This window comes from Nicotiana sylvestris, chromosome 5 (assembly GCF_000393655.2).
Source record: "Nicotiana sylvestris chromosome 5, ASM39365v2, whole genome shotgun sequence".
Classification (NCBI taxonomy): Eukaryota; Viridiplantae; Streptophyta; class Magnoliopsida; order Solanales; family Solanaceae; genus Nicotiana; species Nicotiana sylvestris.
The window spans coordinates 148,841,055-148,862,878 of NC_091061.1; the positions used below are offsets into that span (position 1 = coordinate 148,841,055).

General features: G+C 37.1%; 1 protein-coding gene across 1 annotated transcript; it reads right to left on the reverse strand.

The window, feature by feature from the left end:
• Positions 1 to 5,552: 5,552 nt before the first annotated feature.
• Positions 5,553 to 9,861, reverse strand: LOC138869476 (uncharacterized). The gene is made up of 7 exons (XM_070147096.1): positions 9,534 to 9,861; positions 9,072 to 9,479; positions 8,347 to 8,939; positions 8,079 to 8,259; positions 7,462 to 7,607; positions 7,043 to 7,291; positions 5,553 to 6,089 (listed from the first exon to the last, which is right to left on the reverse strand). The coding sequence occupies exons 1-7, from the start codon at positions 9,859 to 9,861 to the stop codon at positions 5,553 to 5,555; spliced, it is 2,442 nt and encodes an 813-aa protein (XP_070003197.1).
• Between the last annotated feature and the right edge of the window lie 11,963 nt (positions 9,862 to 21,824).

The following is a 21,824-nucleotide window of genomic DNA, read 5'->3' on the forward strand; positions in this document are numbered from 1 at the left end:
GGGAACTCAAAGAATCCCGGGTTGCACCCAAATACAGAGCAAAATAAGAAGACACATAAGAGTAAGTGGAGTCTGGATCGAATAGAACCGATGCATCTTTGTGACAAACCAGTATAATACCTGTGATGATAGAATCAGAGGCAATAGCCTCGGTACGGGCAGGAAAGGTATAATATCTTGTCTGGCCTTCCCCTCTAGCTGGCTGAGAAGGTAGGGTAGCAACTGGTGTTGTGATCATAGCCTGAGAACTCTACGAAGCGCGTTGTGGCTGAGAAGTCTGTGGAGGTGGACTCCTCACAAGTCTAGGTCAATCCCTCACCACATGGCGTGTGTCACCACACTCGAAACAAGCTCTGGGAGGATGCGGCAGTGGGAACTGTGTGGTACGGGTACTACAAGACCCCTGAACACCTGAAATACTGTGTGAAATCTGAGATGCAAACTAAGCTGGCTGACCTACAAAACCTCTACCATGTCGTACTCTTCCTCCAAAATAAGGACCAGTGGGTCTCTCCAATCTACGAGGTCTCCTCACTTCCCTATACTCTCTTTCCTAGCCTCATCTGTCCTCTCTCTCCTAGACCCACCCATCCTCTACTCGGCGAGAGGTCCTCACCACCCGCTGAACTAGGACCATAGGTTGTGTCGCTATGACACCTACCAATGAGAACTCGTTGCTCTGAAGTGGGGGGGGTGGTGGAAGTCTGGGTCCCTTCCCCAATCTATGAGGTAGTTGGTACAACCTGAATTAACAATGCCTGAACTAATGTACCAAACATGCTCAGAAACTGTGCTAATGTCTCCTGAAGTGCTGGAGCAGTAGTAGCAGTAGGCGCATCCGGTGCCTGGGCTCTGGTTGGAACTGCTGGTGGCTCCTCTGTGGTAGCTCGCGCGGGTGCTCTTGCTGCACCATGTGCGCATCCTCGGCCTCTACCCCGGCCCCGACCTCTAACAGCTCTCGTAGGGGGCGCGGGTGTCTGAAAACCTCTGGTAGCACGTGTCCTCACTATCTGTGAGAGAATAGAAGACAGAGGTTTAGGATTCATGATGTCAAAAATCTCGCACGACAGGGAAATCAAATGAAGTGGAATTTTTTTAACGGTTACATAGCCTCTCGTAGATAAGTACAGACGTCTCCGTATCGATCATCGAGACTCTAATAAACTGACTTGTGATTCATGACTCCTATGAACCTAGAGCTCTGATACCAACTTGTCACAACCCTGGTTCCCCCTCCGTGAACCATCGTGATGGCACCTAGTCTCTACGACTAGGTAAGCCTAAAACACGGAAGATAAACCAATTTGCGGAAGAATACAATTTAAAATAGAAATAATGTAATAAAACAATGTTTTATAAGTGCCGCTCGACATACAAAAATATAACTCTCAAATCCTATATATATATCCCCCAAAACCCGGAAACCCATGAATCACAAGCTAAGAGATACATAAGAAGCTCTAACTCTAGAAATGTCCAGCAAAAGGGAAATACTGAAAGGCTATACTATTACAGAAAGATAGAAAGGGACTCCTCGGTCTACGGACGTAGCAGATAAACCTCGAAGTCTTTACAGAAGCGCCTCGCCTCAAGGATGATAAGACTGAGTGAAAGTACCTGGATCTGTACATGAAAAACATGCACAGAAGGGGCATGAGTACACCACAACGGTACTCAGTAAGTTCCAAGCCTAACCTCGGTCGGGTAGTGACGAGGAAGGTCAGGGCCCTACTGAGGTTAAATAAAATATAAGGTATAACAGTGTAGAATAAGACAGTATAATTAAGTTCAACAGTAAGAAATAACATTGAAGAGAAAGAACAACAACAACTAGAACATAGACAAAATAATCATGGAAAGGAAATACAACTCAACACAGAGATAATAACCGGGATGCTCATGGCTAGATCAATCGGTTTCGGGTCAAATAGGAAGAACTAGAAGATTCCACCTCTGGAAAGCACAGAGCCGTACGTGGACGTTACCGCTCATACAGCTCCCAGCCAACAAGCAGTTAGCCTTCCTCTACAAGGAATGGAAGTGTGGATGAATCGACATCAAATATATGATGTATCGGACTGCAAATCCTGGAATGACGGTTCGACCCCGTACTTAGCCTCGAGGAGTGGTGAGCAGCACGGAACTTGGTACCTTCCAAGATACCATCCTGTAGTCCCAATTACATCTATCCAGTAGATCTCCTGGGATACTGTTCTGTAGTCCATCATATGTATCCGAAGGATCTCCCGGGATCCCGTCCCGTAGTCTAACTATCAGTATGCGGGGATCTACCAGAATCCCAATCCGTAGTCCTAAATTTAAATACCCAGTACTTGGGGAATCTACCGGGTGCAGTCTCGTAGTTCCATATAACTGTGCAGGGGGATCTACCGAAATCCTACATCCATAGTCCCAATTAAACAGACAAGGGGGATCTACCGGAATCCCACATCCGTAGTCCCAAATAAACAGACAAGGGGGATCTACCGGAATTCGACATCTGTAGTCCCAAATAAACAGACAAGAGGGATCTACCGGAATCCCACATCTGTAGTTTCAATGTAAATACACAGCAGCAACAGGAAAATATTTAGAAATGACAAATTTTATATTAAGGCAAACAAGTAATTCTAGCGTAGCATGCTGCACAAAATTCAGGTAAGGCAGTTTGAGCAAGTAAAGCAATCAAGTTGTCACAACCCATTTTCTGAACAAGCCGGGACTGGAACTCGATCCCTAAACATGACCGAGCGAACCATCTTTGCTTATCAAATCTATTATAACTCCAAACTTTATATGCAACAAGGCAATACTCTAACCAAATACTTTTGTTTAATTTAAACATTTAAATAAATCAACTCCAAAACTTTATTCATAGTAACCAATGAAATACTGCTAAGTTATTATCAAAAACTTCTGAATCTTAACCCAATGACTATGACTATGAAGCCTCTACTGATAAACTGGCGCACTGCTCAGGACATGAAATTTCCTGGTCAGTTCTCTAAGTAACAAAGAAATAACTAAATAAAGATGACTCTAAGGAATACTCCACAAACAAAAGCGGGGCTCACCAATAGCACTGTAAGAGAAGGAAGTCCTAACTCGTAGCCTCCTCGCCTGCAAATTCGGTTCCTACGTTGTACCGCAGACCAACGTAGGTTCCCAAAAGAGAACGTCAGTACTATTCATTGTACTCAGTGAGTATCAACAACATGGGACAAAACTTTAATAACATATACATTACGAGCAAGGGTTCTAAATGCATGTAAAACATAAAGCTTATAAGAATAATTCTAAATGCTTACATAATAGCAGTTTATGAATATTCTAAAAGAAATTCTTTTCTTTTTCTTTATTATAAAAAAATACTTCACTTTATACTTTGGATGTTCCAACTATCCTGTCTTAATTCTGTCTCGGTCACCGTGTGATCGGCATGGGTTCTATCCTAACCTGATCGAATAGGCCCAATCCACGAGGTGCCACTCGCTTTATGGTTCTCAGCGCTCATGTATCATACCTTAGCATGGCTAATTAATTTCTCAGCAACGAGACCCTCGGATCTTGTGGTCCCTACTTTGGCACAAGTAGTTTCAGGAAGTCAACACCTTGGTCAGGACCCTCAGCCTGGACGATGACCCCTTCTCAGAATAAAAGATACTCCCAAAAATCTTTTCTTTCTAAAACTTCTTCTTGTGACTTTTCAAGTCTAAATCTTTTAAACACACTTATTCTAAAATTCTTGAATGTAAGGTATGGCATAAGAATGAAATAAACATTCAAAAGTATTTCTAAATATTCTTGCTTTTTCGTGAATTTTCAACATGAAAATGGCATATAAAAATAACACAAAAATCTGAAAATTTATGCACATATATCAAAATAATTCAGCTAACTTTAACAAAAAAATTAATTCTACGCTAATAGGAACTCACACACTTCAATTAAGTACATATTCACTCTTTTAGCCAATTCATCAAACACATTGCATGCATACTTTTGTGAGTTAAACCACTTTGGTAAAGGGTTATATCAACTCACCTCAATACTTCTCGAGCCAATACGTAGGCCCAGTCCACTTGACACCAGTCAAACAATCGATTCTACAACAATCACTGTATTTTAATCAATTTTAAAGTTTCGCACCTAAACATGGAATTTACTGTTGATATAGAGGAAGAAGGGAATTAACTATTCCATTTTACCTATTACCACTATAGGATAATTGACAATTGAAAAATTTACTTACCTGAGTTCAAGAATTAGTGATTGGTAAAGAATCCTAGAATTTTTTCGTACGTGAGTAACTCTGTGACTGCCTCCGTTTCGCAGAAGGCTCTAAGTTCAGGCTTGCGTTTTTAAAACAGAATGCCTTCTGTTTCGTTAAGTGCGTTAAGCCCCCTTGGTTTTCCCTTTTTAAAATCCACTTTATGGTTAGGTCACGTGCATATTTCCTCTTTGTTTTGTTTGTTTAATTTTTATTTTATTTCTTTTTTTTTAACTTAATTAATACTTAATGATACCCACTTTTAATAATTAATAATACTAAAATTATTAATATTCCTCTAATTGTATATTCAATTATTTAAGTGTATATATACACATACACACACACACACACACACACACATATATATATATATATATATATATATATATATTTCACTATAGGCAAGATAAAAATAATAATAATAATAATAATTTAGTTCTATAATTAGCGTGTCTCGAAACTTTTATAATTTGAGGAGTGTTACAATCTTCCCTCCTTAAAAACATTCGTCCTCGAATGTTGCAAGGGCCTTATTCTTAAGCTAACAATCATCCCTTAGGTCCTTGATCCTCTTGAATTTTCTTAGCACTACTCATTCTTCCAAGGGACTCAAAATTTTGGCTAACTCCCTAAATTTTCAAAAATTTCGACAGAGTTTCACTTGTAAATTGGACTATCCAAAAATATCCCTGTCACAAATACCACGACTACATCAACAACAACCAAATATACCATGACAGGCCATTCATAGGCACCATATGCAGCTCATAAATTACTTACTCATACTCCGGCAAGGTGGTACCACAATAACTAACAAGAATCTAAAGCACAATAACTTTAGCACAAGTAAATCACTTTAATGAATTAAATATACTACGACATAACTAAATTACTACAACAACTAAATATAATCTAGGAAGGACAGAAACACTTGCTAACTTGTATTTAATAAATGAAATATAAATATCAAACCAAACTTAGGTTCACATACCTTTTTCCTCAAATAAATATGGATATTTCTTTCTCATATCTTCCTCGACCTCCCACGTAGCTTCTTTTGAATCATGATTACTCCACAAAACTTTTACCGACACTAAATCTTTTGTTCTTAACTTTCTTACTTGCCTATCGGGAATTTCTATAGGTACCTCTTCATAAGTCAAGCCTTCTTTAATTTCTATGGTATCGACATGTATTATATGCGACTCATCATGAATGTACTTTCTAAGCATAGACACATGAAAGACAGGATGAACAGAGTACAACTCAATGGGTAGCGCTAGCTTATAAGCCACGTTTCCTTTTTGTTTTCTAGAATTTCATAAGGTCCAATAAATTTAGGGCTAAGTTTCCCTTTCTTACCAAACCTCATAACTCCTTTCATTGGTGAAACTTTCAAAAACATCTTATCAACAACCATATAATCTAACTCATGATGCCTCTTGTCAGAATAAGACTTCTGACGACTCTGAGCCGCTTTAAGTCTTTTTCTAATTAGCTGAACTTTCTCCAAGGCCTCACAAACAAATTCTGGACCAATTAATGGCACCTCTGCTGGTTCAAACCAAACCACTGGAGACCTACATCTCCGCCCATATAATGCTCCATAAGGAGCCATACCAATGTTGGCCTGATAGCTGTTATTGTTAGTAAATTCTATAAGTGGCAAGTGATCATCCCAATTACCTCCAAAATCTATAACACACGCATGCATCATATCTTTGAGAGTCTGAATAGTCCTTTCTGCATGGCCATCGGTCTGTGGATGGAAAGTAGTGCTTAAATTGACCTTGGTACCTAATCTTTTCTGAAATTCCTGCCAAAAATGTGTCGTGAACTGAGGGCCTCTGTTAGATATGATTGAAACTGGAGTACCATGCAATCAGACTATTTCTTTGATGTACAACTGCGCATACTGCTCTGCAGAATCTGTCGTCTTTACTGGTAGGAAATGCGCAGACTTTGTCAGTCAGTCTGCAATAACCTAAATTGAATCATGTTTACGGTATGTGCGAGGTAGACCTACGACGAAATCCATATTAATCATCTCCCACTTCCACTGTGGTATCTCTATGTCTTGAGCTAAGCCACCAGGCCTCTAATGCTCGGTTTTGACTTGCTGGTAATTTAAACATTTAGCCACATGATCTGCTACTTGTTTCTTCATTCCTTTCCACCAATACAACTCTTTCAAATCTAGATACGTTTTGGTAGCACCTGGGTGGATAGAGTACCTCGAACTGTGAGCTTCCTCCATTATGGCCTTCCTAAGACCATCTACATCAGGCACACATAACCGATCATTCAACTTCAAAACTCCTTAAATTCTTAGAGTGAAAGCAGTGATTTCTGTGCTTCTGACTCCTTCTTTTAATTTCACTAAGTACGGACCTTCATCTTGCTTAGCCTTAACATACGCAACAAGGGAGGATTGCGCAAAGGCATAAGCAGTTATATCTCCTTCTTCGTCTCATCCAACCTAATTCCATTATCTACTAGTTTTTAAATTTCTCGACACAAATATCGCCTTTGTACTGCAAGATAGGCCAAGACACCCATTGACTTCCTACTAAGTGCATCTGCTACCACATTAGCTTTGCCCGGGTGATAAAGGATATTGATGTCATAATCTTTCAATAGTTCGAGCCACCTTCTCTGTCTCAAATTTAATTATTTTTGCTTGAAAATGTACTGGAGGCTTTTGTGATCTGTAAACACTTCAGAATGCTCGCCATAAAGGTAGTGTCTCCATATTTTTAATGCAAACACCACTGCTGCAAGCTCTAAGACGTAGGTGGGGTAGTTCTTTTCATGATTCTTTAACTGTCTAGAAGCATAGGCAATAACTTTTCCATTTTGCATAAGAACACAACCAAGACCAACTCTGGAGGCATCACAATACACTATGAACCCACCCGAACCTGTCGGCAAGGTTAACACAGGTGTAGTGGTCAACCTCTTCTTTAACTCTTGAAAACTCTGCTCACATGCGTCTGACCACTGAAACTTAACTGCTTTCTGAGTCAACTTAGTTAATGGAGTTGTAAGTGAGAAAAACCCCTCTACAAACCTTCTATAGTAGCCAGCTAACCCCAAGAAACTCCTGATTTCGGTTGGCGTTGTCGGCCTAGGCCAGTTCTTGACTGCTTCTGTCTTCTGAGGGTCTACTTTATGCCTTCACTAGATACCACGTGGCCTAAGAATGCCACTAACTGCAACCAGAACTCACATTTTGACAATTTGGCATAAAGCTCATTCTCCTTCAAGGTCTGCAAGGCTATTCTAAGGTGTTCTGCATGATCTTCCTTGCTTTTAGAGTATACCAAAATATTGTCTATAAACATGATAATAAAAGTATCAAGGAATGGCTTGAAAACTCTGTTCATGAGGTCCATAAATGCAGCTGGAGCATTTGTCAACCCGAAGGATATTACTAGAAATTCATAGTGCCCGTAGCGAGTTCTAAAGGCTATTTTAGATATATCCTCTTTTCTGATTCTCAACTGATGGTACCCCGACCTCAATTCTATTTTTGAAAAGTACTTTGCACCCTGAAGTTGATCAAATAAATCATCAATTCTTGGCAGTGGGTACTTGTTCTTAATTGTAACTTTATTCAACTCCCGATAGTCGACGCACATTTTGAGAGACCCATCTTTCTTCTTGACAAACAAGATTGGGGCACCCCATGGTGACACACTTAGCCTGATGAAGCCCTTGTCAAGAAGGTCTTTCTACTGTTCTCTCAACTCATTAAATTATGCTGGAGCCATACTTTAAGGAGGTATAGATATGGGCTAAGTGCCTGGCATGAGATCAATGACGAAGTCTATGATTCTTTCGGGAGTAAGTCCAGGAAGGTCATCTGGGAAAACTTCTTGAAATTCTCTAACAATTGGAACTGACTGAAGAGTTGGTGGTTCTGATTCTGGATTAATAATGTGAGCCAAATAGGCGAGACACCCATTACTGATCATTCGTTGTGCCTTAAGATAAGAAATAAACTTACCTACAAGCAATGCTGAACTACCCTTCCACTCTAAGACTTCTTAATTTGGAAATTGGAAGCAGACTATCTTGGCATGACAATATAACATGGCATAGCAGGAAGATAACCAATCCATACCCATGATCACATCGAAATCCACCATTTCTAACTCTATGAGATCAGCTTTGGTGTTGCGACCTTGGACTGAAACTATACATCCTCTATAGACTCTTGTGACTTTCACTAACTCGCCAACTGGAGTAGATACTAGGAATGGCTCACTAAGTTGTTCCAATTCTAATCCGAGGTTAATTGCAAAGTATGGAGTCACATATGAAAATGCTGAACCTGGATCCATTATGGCATAAGCATTCTGTGAGCAAACTAGAAGTATACCTGTAATAACTTCTGCAGATGCCTCCGCACTCTGACGATCAAGTGTGGCAACCAAACGGGGTTGTCCCCCTCCCTGAGTAACTCGGTCTGCACCTCTACCTGCTCCATGCCCGGTCTGATTATGAGAACTGCGAGCCTGAGGTGGTGCAACTATAGTAGCTGAGGAACTAGAAGGACGAGCTGATCCCCCACTAAAATTACGTCTTAACTTTGGGCAGTTGGCCTTTATATGACCAATGTCTCCACAATGATAGCAACCATGAAACCCGAGCTTGCACTGACCTGAATGTTGCCGCTTACATGTCCCACAAAGACCTTGTTGTTGTGAAAGTTGCTCAGCATGGCTCTGGCTATATGAGGATGATGTCCTAAAATTCTGATTCTGGCGAGACTGGTTTCCATAACTCTAAGTACGTCTGAAGGAAGACGCACCACCTGACTTATGACTGGACTGAGCTGGTGCTAATGACTCCTTATTAGAGGAATCCCTTCCACCTCCGCTGGATGTACCATTAAACCTACCCGCTGTCCGGGCTTTCTTGTTATGTTTTTTTTCTCTCCTATGTTGTCTGTCTTTTTCTAAGTGCTTGGCAAATCCCACAATAGAGGAGAAGGCTGTCATCCCTACTGCTGCAGCTGATGTTGTATCCTTAACGTGGTAAACTAAACCGCCAACAAACCTGCGAATCTTTGCTTTTTCTGTCTTAACCATGTGAGGAGCATGCTTAGCTAACCTTATGAATTCCATGTAGTACTCTTGCACACTTTTATTCCCTTGCTTGAGCTGTTCGAACTCTGTAGCCTTAGCTTCCCTATCCTCTTCTGGGATAAAGTTAGCTATGAAGGCCTCTTCAAATTCTTCCCAAGTAGGTGGACCATCATCTTCATCTCTTTCCTTTTCCCATATCTCAAACCAAGCGCCAGCCACATCTCTAAGCTGGTAAACAACCAGCTCCACAGCTTCATTATCAAATGCTTTCATCATTCGGATGGCTTTCTTGACACCCTTCATCCATAAAATTAGATCTTCATCAACTATAGAACCATGGAACACTGGAGGACTTAACTTCAAAAATTCATTCACTCTTGAGGACTCGGAATTGTTCTGTCTAGCTGATTGAGGTGGAATCTCATCTCTTCTCTCGTTCTGGTTGGCCATAAAGGCTTTAAACATCTCCATAGCACTGTTGACAGCATTAAACATCTGACCCACCTCAGGAAATATAGTTGCCTGAGCCGGAGCTGATGTTGGGGGCGGTACTGGATCATCATGCTCCACCCCTACTTCTTGTTCAACCCGGGGTACTTGGACTCCCTTTGTGGATTTTCCCCTCCTTTTATGAGTCTAAGCCTTCTTAGTTCTACCTTGAGCCACAATAGTAGCAATAATTTCTTGAGCAGCATCCTGAGTGTCGGTGTCAGAGTTGCGAGTACGAGCCATTTCTGCTAGTTTTAAAGAAACGAATACATTAGATAGTTTCTTAGAGGTAGGATCTACAGCAAGATCTAAAGTATGAAAAAATGAGACTTTTCCTAAATGCTTGTAGCCTCTTGTTTATAAGTATGGCGCACTTCATACCCATAAATAAGATTCTACTAACAAGACATCATAGACCCCTAGGACTCCATAAACCTGTGGCTCTAGTACCAAGTTTGTCACGATCCATTTTCTGAACAAGCCGGGACCGGCACTCGATCACTAAACATGACCATGCAAACCATCTTTGCTTATCAAATCTATTATAACTCCAAACTTTATATGCAATAAGGAAAGACTCTAGCAAAATACTTTTGATTAATTTAAATATTTAAATAAATCAACTCCAAAATTTATTCATAGTAACCAATGAACTACTGCTAAGTTATTATCAAAAACTTCTGAATCTTAACCCAACGACTATGACTATGAAGCTTCTATTGATAAACTGACGCACTGCTCAGGACATGAAATTTCCTGGCCAGTTCTCTAAGTAACAAAGAAATAACTAAATAAAGATGACTCTAAGGAATACTCCACAAACAAAAGCGGAGCTCACCAATAGCACTAGAAGAGAAGGAAGTCCTAACTCGTAGCCTGCTCGCCTGCAAATCCGGTTCCTCCGTTGTACCGCAGACCAACGTAGGTTCCCAAAAGAGAACGTCAGTACTATCCATTGTACTCAGTGAGTCTCAACAACATGGGGCGAAACTTTAATAACATATATATTACGAGCAAGGGCTCTAAATGCATGTAAAACATAAAGCTCATAAGAATAATTCTAAACGCTTACATAATAGCAGTTTATGAATATTCTAAAAGAAATTCTTTTCTTTTTCTTACTTATAAAAAAAATACTTTACTTTATACTTTGGGAGTTCCAACTATCCTGTCTTAATTCTGTCTCGGTCACCGTATGATCGGCACGGGTTCGATCCCAACCTGATCGAATAGGCCCAATCCACGAGGTGCCACTCGCTTTATGGTTCTCAACGCTCATGTATCATACCTTAGCATGGCTAAGTAATTTCTCAGTAACGAGACCCTCGGCTCGTGTGCTCCCTACTTATGCACAAGTAGTTTCAGGAAGTCAACGCCTTGGTCAGGACCCTCGGCCTGGACGATGACCCCTTCTTAGAATAAAGGATACTCCCAAAAATCTTTTCTTTCTAAAACTTCTTCTTGTGACTTTTCAAGTCTAAATCTTTCAAACATACTTATTCTAAAATTCTTGAATGCAAGGTAAGGCATAAGAATGAAATAAACATTCAAAAGTATTTCTAAATATTCTTGCTTTTTCATGAATTTTCAACATGAAAATGACATATAAAAATGACACAAAAATCTGAAAATTTATGCACATATATCAAAATAATTCAGCTAACTTTAACAAAAAAAATTAATTCTAAGCTAATAGGAACTCACACACTTCAATTAAGTACATATTCACTCTTTTAACCAATTCATCAAACACATTGCATGCATACTTTTGTGAGTTAAACCACTTTGGTAAAGGGTTATATCAACTCACCTCAATACTTCTCGAGCCAATATGTAGGCCCCAGTCCACTTGACACCAGTCAAACAATCAATTCTACAACAACCAGTGTATTTTAATCAATTTTAAAGTTTCACACCTAAACATGGAATTTACTGTTAATATAGAGGAAGAAGGGAATTAACTATTCCATTTTACCTATTACCACTATAGGATAATTGACAATAGGGAAATTTACTTACCTGAGTTCAAGAATTAGTGATTGGTAAAGAACCCTAGAATTTTTCCGTGCGTGAGTAACTCTGTGTCTGCCTCCGTTTCGCAGAAGGCTTTAAGTTCAGACTTGCGTTTTTAAAACAGAATGCCTTCTGTTTCGTTAAGGGCATTAAACCCCCTTAGTTTTCCTTTTTAAAAGCCACTTTATGGTTAGGTCACGTGCATTTTTCCTCTTCGTTTTGTTTGTTTAATTTTTTTTTAAACTTAATTAATACATAATGATACCCACTTTTAATAATAATAATACTAAAATTATTAATATTCCTCAAATTGTATATTCAATTATTTAAGTGTATATATACACATATATATACATATATATATTTCACTAAAGGCAAGATAAAAATAATAGTAATAATAATAATTTAGTTCTATAATTAGCGTGTCTCGAAACTTTTATAATTTGAGGAGTGTTACACAAGTCACTTAGACATGCTTTCCTAAGCTAACAATATGCTTAATAGTGCAAGTAATAAAAAAAAGGAAAGAAAACATACTAGTAATTACTTTATGAAAACCGAATTTACAACAATTAGCACAAGGACGCACTCGTCACCTCACGTACAAGACATTTCAATTACCAAATATACCAAATCTTAAGGGGAAGGTCCTCCACACAAGGTTAGACAAGTCACTTACCTCGAACCAGCTCAAAAATCAATCCGAAATCACGCTCTTGCCATGAGTACTCGACTCCAAATGACCCAAATCTATTCAATTCAATTGCATAATGTAAATAACACTTCAAGTAACTGATTCTACAGAGAAATTCTAAGCTAATACGCGAAATTAGGTAAAATGACCAAAACGCTCATCGGGCTCACGTCTCGGAATCAGGTAAAATTTATATTTTCAGAATCCTCATACTCTCACGAGTTCATGCATACCAAAATTATCCAAATCTAAGGTCAAATTTCCAACCAAAAGTCGAATTCTAGGTCTAAGAACTTTCTTCCAACTTTTCCCCAATTTTCATCTCCAATCCGAATTTAAATGATGAAACTAACTATAGATTAATGGAATATAACCAAATCCGAATTTTCATATCCTCTTTAATTTCCTCTCAAAATTGCCCTCTCCCGAGCTCCAAATTAAATTTCCAACTTTTGAAACTAAACCCTCGAAATTTCATATTTCTGTCCAACTGTTTCCGCATCTGCGGTAAAATAATCGCATCTGCGATACCGCTTCTGCGGTTGGGGAGCCACTTCTACGGTTCTCACTTAAAAACCCAATCTCGCACCTGCGGCCCACCTGCGACCTCAAATTTCGCATCTGCGGTTACGCAAATGCGGTTCCTTATTTTAGGTGAAATTAAAATACTAAAGAGACTTAAAACGAGTGCAAAGTTAACAAAGTCACATATAAAAAATAACCCAGAAACCATAAGGTCATGAACTTCAGAGATGAGAGCATATGCAAATCATAGATACGTGGGAACGAAATTGCAAAGGTTTAGTAACTCACCAGTTAAACGGAAAAAAAAAAGAACAATATCCGCAATCGCAATAACCTAGAGTTTCCGGCCTTGGCTTTCAGCCGGCCAAGAACCAGAGTATAGAACAATATGAAAGAACCACAGAACAAAACTTTAAATTTTAGTGGGATTATCGCGATTCAAGTCTGTTCTAAAGGGGAATGAGGAGGGGTTTATATAGGAGCAGAGATTGAACAAGTAAACAAGAAAAACTGTAAAATCAAACACAAATAAGGAAATAATAACATACAGAATTAATAAAGAATCGGATTTTAGGCAAATAAGTAAACCCTAGTTTTTAGGAAAACAAATATCAACGGAATATACATAAAAATAGTAACATAGGATGAATATATACACAATTAACACTAAAACTCAGAGAATCGAACTAATTTTTGTCCGGTCTAAAGTGATCTAAAAACCATAATTTAGAGTAAGTAAGAACCAACCAGAGATACAGAAAAATAATCGTACTTACAAAGAGAAAATGATGAACATAGAAAGAATAAACAGAAAAGTCAAGGATTTGAACCAATTTTGGTTCGATTCTTACAAGATTGCTTGTAATGTTTAGGCAAGCAATATAGAGAGGTAATCGGTACCAAAGAGAGGTCATGTATGGCAAGAATCGGCCATGAAATCCCATGTTAGGTGAAATTTAGCAGAAAATTTAGGAGGCGGCACTAGGGTTCTTCAGAGAGAGGTGAGACAGGGAGAGTTCAAGGGTAGCGGGGCTGGGATAATGATCCCTAGGGTTAGAGGGTTTAGGATTTAAAAATGGGGTGTTCGATATGGGCCGATTAAAAATTGGGTTGGGTCGGGTTTATGGAATGGGTTACCGACCGGGTAATTACAGGGGTCCTTTGGATTGGGCTTTGAGGGGTTGGGCCAGAGACTTGGGGTTTGTTTGGTCCAAAATTGATTTTAAAACTAGGCTATTATTTAAATACACGAAAATAATTTATAAAGTACCTGATAAATAAGTAAAAATATTATTTATGCATTAAAATAATTAAATATAATAAATTAGTATTATAAAATATAAAATACTATTTTGATATAGATAACATAAGTAAAGAACATTTATGTGTGAATGCATGCTACTACTGCAAAAATTGGGCAAATGGCTTAAAATATAATTATAATTATATAAAATGAAGTAAAAATATTTAAAACATATATTATAGGTGCAAACAATAATTTTATGTGATTAAGTCATCATGAGATAATTTGAAGGAGTAATTAATAAATATTTAAGTAATTTAAATGCAGGAAAATCAATTTAAAAGCTCTGAAAATTATGGAAATGCGTGTATAAAATTTATAAATTAAAATAATGATGCAAATATGCTATTTGAAAACATATATATTATTTTAAAAATATGAGCGTCAAAATTGGGTATCAACACTTGGTACTGAACATTGTCTCATCACGAGAATGGACCAAAAAATTTTAGCTTACAATGTTGGACAGTCATTTATGATTTTGTTTGACATCCTTGAACCTAGATCTTGGGATCTCCAGTCTTTTAGGTAGAGTTACCGCCACAATGGCCTGTCCTCGGGCACAGTCCATTTCCCTCGATGATTTCTCAATTACCTCTCTAGTTAGGCCTTTCATAAGTGGATCTGACACATTATCGCTTGACTTTATGTAGTCAATCGTGATAATTGCTATAGAGAGAAATTGCCTAACGGTTTTATGTCTTCGTCGTATATAACGAGATTTATCGTTATACATAAAGCACTCAGCTCTTCCAATTGTTGCTTAACTATCGCAATGTATACATATTTGGGCCAACGGTTTGGGACAAAATGGAATATCTTCCAAGAAATTTCGAAGCCATTCAGCTTCTTCAATGACTTTATCTAAGCTATGAACTCAACCTCCAATATAGAGCGGACAATACAAGTTTGTTTGGACGACTTCCAAGATACCGCTCCTCCACTAATAGTGAATACATATCCACTTGTGGATTTAGAATCAGTTGAACCGGTAATCCAATTTGTATCACATTATCCCTCAATCACAGCATGATATTTACTGTAGTGCAAAGCAAAGTCCTGAGTATGTTTTAAGTATCCCAAAACTCGTTTCATTGCCATCCAATGAGATTGACCTGGATTACTCGTGTATCGACTCAAATTACTTATAGCACAAGCTATATCTGGTCGTGTACAATTCACGATATACATTAAACATCCCAACACATGAGCATAATCCAATTACGATATGCTTTGGCCTTTTTTCTTTGCTAGTGCAAGATTCACGTCAATTGGAGTCTTTGCAACTTTAAAATCTAAGTACTTGAATTTTCCAAGAACTGTTTTAATGAGATTGTGACAATGCCAGACCCTGAGGAGTCTTATGGATCTTAATACCAAAAATTAAATCGGTAACTCTCAAGTCTTTCATATCAACCTTGCTAGTTAGCATACGCTTAGTCGCATTTATGTTGGCAATGTCATTACTCATTATCAGCATATCATTCACATATAAGCAAACAATGACTATGTGATTTGGAATATTTTTCATATACACATATTTATCACATTCATTTATCTTAAAACCATTTGACAATATTGTTTGGTCAAATTTCGCATGACATTCTTTGGGTGCTTGTTTTAGTCCGTAAAGGGACTTAACAATTCTACATACCTTTTTTCTTTACCTGAAATCACAAATCCTTCAGGTTGTTCCATGTAGATTTCTTCCTCCAAATCTCCATTTAAGAGAGATGTCGTAACGTCCCTTTGATGAATTTCAAGACCATATACTGTAGCTAATGCTACTAATATTCGCATGGATGTAATTCTTGTAACTAGAGAGTATGTATCAAAACAGTCAAGACCTTCTTGTTGTCTCTACCCTTTGACCACAAGTCTTGCCTTATATTTATTAATAGCGCCATCATCTTTCATTTTCTTCTTAAAAATCTATTTAGAACCCAACAGTTTATGTCCAGGAGGAAGATCAGCCAATTCCCATGTATGGTTGTTCAATATGGATTCTATTTCATTATTGACTGCCTCTTTCCAAAATAATAATTCTGAAGAAGATATAGCTTCTTTAAATATTTGAGGCTCATTTTCCAATAAAAAAGTCACCAAATCTGGTCCAAATGAAGTGGATGTTTTTTGGCGTTTACTACGTCTTGGATCCTCCTGATTAGATGTACTTTCTTTTATTTCTTCCCAAGGTCGTTTATATCCTTTACCAATATACTCATATTCCTTTTTATACGGATATATATATATATATTCAAAGAATTCAGCATTATCTGATTCTATAACTATATTATTATGAATCTCGGGATATTCTAATTTATGAACCAGAAATCGATATGCTTTACTATTGGTCGCATATCTTATGAAAACACAATCAACGGTTTTAGGTCTTATCTTTATCCTTTTGGGTTTGGGAACTTGCAGTTTTTCCAAACATCCCCACACTTTTTTCCCTCCTTTCCATTTGTCATATGGAATGGATTGCGTTTTGCTACGGGGTACTCGATTTAGTATCCGATTAGCCGTAAGAATGGCTTCCCCCATAAGTTCTGTGGCAAACCAGAACTTATCAACAAAACGTTCATCATCTCCTTTAATGAACAGTTCTTTCTTTCCATAATCTCATTGGATTGGGGCGTGTAAAGGGCCGTTGTTTGATGAATAATTCAATATTCTAAACATATTTCTTCAAAAGGAGATTTGTATTCACCACCCCTATCACTTCTTATCATTTTGATTTTCTTCTTAAGTTGCGTTTTAACTTTAATTTTGTATTGCTTGAATGCATCTATTGCTTCATCTTTACTATTAAGTAAGTAAACATAGCAATATCGAGTACTGTCGTCAATAAATATTATGAAATAGTTCTTTCCACCGAGAGATGGTATTGACTTGTTGCAAATATCTGTGTGAATTCAGTCTAAAGAATTTGAATTCCTTTTAACTAACTTATAGGGATGTTTAACATACTTAGATTCCACACATATTTGATATTTTGATTTGTCGCATTCAAATTTAGGCAATTCTTCCAAATTAATTATTTTTCGCAAGATTTTATAATTGACATGTCCGAAACGTATATGCCATAAATCATTTGACTCAAGTAAGTAAAAAGAAGCTGAAATATTATTATTCTCAATGACCATTACATTCAGTTTGAAAAGGCCCCATTGAGGTAATATTTTCCTGCAAATATTTCGTTCTTACTTATTACAACCTTATCAGATACAAAAATGCACTTAAACCCATTCTTGACGATAAGTGCACTAGAGACTAAGTTCTTCCTAATACTGGGAACATGAAGGACGTTGTTCAGAGTCACCACCTTGCCAGAAGTCATTTTTAGAAATATCTTGTCACATCCTTCAGTCTTGACAGTTGCAGAATCTCTCATAGAAAGCGTCTCTTCGGGTCCAAGGGGAGCATATATAGCAAACACTTCTCTAACAGCACAAACATGGAGAGTGGCTCCAGTACTCCTTAGGATTTCCCATCAGGTTGCATTCAGAGCATAGCACACAAGTCATCAATATCCTCATGCTTTTTAACCATGTTTGTTTGGCCCTTCTTCTTGTCTTTCTTTGGAGTACGACAGTCTGCAGATTTGTGTCTAGCTTTCCCGCAGTTGTAGTAATTTTCTTTGAACCGCTTCTTGCTTGGGTTGCTTTTTGGTCCAGAAGGCTTCTTCCTCTTTTTATTATTTTTGTGGAACATCCTCAACAATATTTTCTCTCATTATTGTTGAGTTTTCACGATCCTTCTTTACAGCAACTTTGTTGTCCTCTTCGATCCTCAACAGAACAATAAGATCTTCGAGCGACACCTCCTTGAATGTGTGCTTCAAGTAATTTTGAAATCCTTCCCCAAAGGAGGCAACTTCTCAATCATTACTGCAACTTGGAATGCTTTATTGATGAAAAGACCTTCAATGCAAATTATATTAGTAATAATAATATAATTAATACTTTCAACAGAAACTAATTTGGCTTATACCTTCAGCAAGGAGATCGTGAATAATCACTTGCAATTCTTAGAATTGGGTAATAACAGACCTGATATTTACCATTTTGTAGTCCAAAAATTTTGCGGCAACAAATTTTTTCAACCCGACATCTACAGTTTTGTATATCTTTTCAAGCGCAATCCATAATTCTTTTGACGTCTCCACATTACTATTGACGTTATACAGATCACCCTCCAATCCGCTAAGAATATAATTCTTGCACAAATAATCAGAATGTTTTCACGCCTCAATCATGAGAAAGTGTTCATTTTCTAGAGTTTCTGTAAAAAAATGACAGAAACAAATATTAAATATACAACAAATTTTTTATATCTTCAAACCGAATAAAACTGGAGTAGAAAATCATGTAGATTTTAATCTCCAATTGAGTAGAAAATTACTAGGATTTTAATCTCTAAATAACAAATAATAAACTAAAACAGAATATATGTTCAAGTAAACAATTGGAGTAGAAAACCACGAAGGCTTTAATCTCCAAAACGAGAATAGAAAATCAGACAGATTTTAGTCTCTAGAACAGTATGTATAACAAACATACAAAATATAAAATTAAGTTCCTTAAGCTTGTTGGTATACTGTATTTGTAAAATAATTTTGGAGAAGAAAACAACGTATAAACAGAAATGTAGAAGAAATAGAAATTAATCTGAGCCTACTAAATTCACAGTGTTTCCTTATGGAACTTAATCTCCTCATAGTACCTGAGGTTATAGATTATTTTCTCCCAAGATAGAATGGATTACACATTGGTGTAGCGGTACTTTAAATCCCAGTGTTTTAACGAACACAAATGGCGGTAGCAAATCACACTTACGTTGTTTGTTTTGTAAGAAAACAATGCAGAAAGGAAGAGGAGAATTCAGAAATTTCGTAAGGAAAATCTGAGGAATGACCTTCTATATATAGCCAGCAGGTTGGGTTTAAATGAAGAGGTGCAACTCTTCAAGATGACCATTCACGTAAAATAACTATGGTTATTTACACAAAAATAAAACGGAAAAATAAAATCGGAGGAAAACTTTAAATTACTGTTATAAAAACGGTCGATTTGGAGTAAATATTATATTAATATTTAACAAAGCCGAAGCCGAAGCCGATCAAGCGACGATGACGGCGCGAGGCTTGCCTTCTTCTCAATTCTTTAAGAGCTAGAAGAGGTGTAATCATATATATACTCAACAAATGAGCTTTCCTCCTTCATTGTGGGACAATGTTCCTTTGTTAAGGAGGAAAACTCAAAATTTTATTTTTCCCTCCATTTCCATTCACCCTCTTTTAAGCTAAACCAAGCTTAAAAACCCAACATATATAAAATAGTTGTTACATCATGGTCTTATCTTCTTCTTTTTTTACAGTAATATCTTGATTTTATCTAATTTGTGGTTGGTTAATCAAGAAATGGTATAGTAGTGTTCCACAATATAAAAATACACACAGTACCGACTACTAGCTTCAAAATTTGTTGTAATAAGATAAAAAATAACAAGTCAATTTTAATATGAGTCACTAATTGATTGAACCAATGATTAAAAGGATCTGGCTAAAATTGGAAGACTGTGATCGTTGTAAAACTTTATATTTACTTCGCTAAATTAGTGTAAAACCAGTGACGGAGGGGCTGGTGAGGCGGGGCAAGGACGATAGCATATGAGTTTCTAGACTGATAAGTTTTTAAAGAAGGAAAGTGTATAACAAATTAGTCAAATTCTCAGCGGAAAGGAAGAGAAAAATAATATAGTATAGAATACAAATTCACATGGTACACGTTCTTTTGGGACAAAGGAAACAATAGTACCATGCATGAGCTTAGGCTGCAATTAGAGGTGACAAAATGGTTAAAAGAAAATAGTTAACTATCCATATTATCCACTAAAAAATGGGTTGGATAATGAACTTCTTAAAACGGGTCAACTATGGATAAGAACCATATTATCCATTTAGAAAATGGATAATCAATGAGTCTAACTTTTACATTTATAAAGCCTCAAATTGGGGATTCCTCAAGTTAAAAAGACTAAAAATTCTCCCAAAAGTAATCATATGCAAGAAGTCATGGATAATATGGTTCCGGTTAACCATTTTTTATCCGTATTAAATATGGGTCGGGTCGGGTCAGATAATTTATCCGTTTTTTCATTACCCGTTATCGACCCGAACCATATCCGGCCCGACCCGCCTGTTTGCCACTCCTAGCTGCAATTAAGATTGGGGGTAGTGTATTACTTACGGACACGGACAAATCCATTAGCTTTTGCTTAAGCATTTTATTTGTATTAAAAAATCCATTAAATATATATAAATATTTTGTTGCGAATCTAGTAACTAAAATGAATTATAAATTTATAACAATTTCAGAACCCATAAATTTTAAATTCTAGCTCGACCTTTAATTATACCAAAGTAATATGGCTTCATAACCAAACTTTACCAATATGACGGTGAGACAAACCTAATCAAATAAGTATTATTGAACTCCCCCAAGTTTACTTACTTCGTGAACACTAGAATTCCATAATTTTAGAGTGGTTGACCTCATGCCCTCCTTTTGGCAAAGCCTTCACTATTTTTTTCGGATACAATTTTATACTAATCAAGCTGAAAATGTCCAAAAAGATGCTCCCTCCGTTTCATATTAAATAAGGTACTTTCTTTTTAGTCTGTTCCAAAACAAATGATACATTTCTAAATTTGGAAATAATTCAATTTTAAACTCGTTCATTTTACCCATTTACCCTTAATGAGAAACTTTTATAGCCACACAAATGTCATGACCCCACAAACTTTTTACTCTTTAAGCTTTTAAGATCACAAATATCAAAAGTCTTCTTCTTTTTCATTAAACTTCGTGCAGTCAAACTATCTCATGTAATATGAAATGGAGGGAGTAAATGAATAGAGTAACAAAATAAATGTTTGACCGATGGAGAAAATTAGAGAGGAAAATTTGGAAGATGTGATGGTTTTAACACATAGCTAGTTACTGTTATTGGCTTGGCATGGATGAAACAATGAGCAGCTAAGTGGACAAGAATCAACATTTCCCATTGGCGCACAAGTAAAAGTCTTAACAACTTAAATTGTTAATTTAATAACCTATTGATGTCACTTGTTTTGACCATCCAGTAAAATTCTAGTTATGTCCTTTTCTTTTCAACTCCGCATTAATTACTCTTCCATTTTCATGTTTTAGGTATGGAATACTTAAAAAGTGATAACAAACTTCTTTTCATTGGTGCTTGAGACACGAGGGAACTTAAGAATATATCTTAGCTGGCTTTAGTTTTGTCAGATATACTCGAACCCAAAGAGAAAAGGAATCTCTCTTCCTCCTCCAATTTATTGTTTTTATTTTGTTTTTCTGACCGGAAGAGAATCTTGGCGTAACTGATAAAGTTGCCGTCATGTGA

Bases quoted from the DNA above. Each gene is read 5' to 3' on its own strand.
- LOC138869476 (XM_070147096.1), bottom strand. From the start codon at position 9,861: ATGTTTAATGCTGTCAACAGTGCTATGGAGATGTTTAAAGCCTTTATG. The intron at 8,260-8,346 runs GTCTGCTTCCAA...TCTTATCTTAAG, and splicing joins TATATTGTCATGCCAAGATA to GCACAACGAATGATCAGTAA. The intron at 7,608-8,078 runs GCACTTAGCCCA...TCATGTTTATAG, and splicing joins CGTCATTGATCTCATGCCAG to ACAATATTTTGGTATACTCT.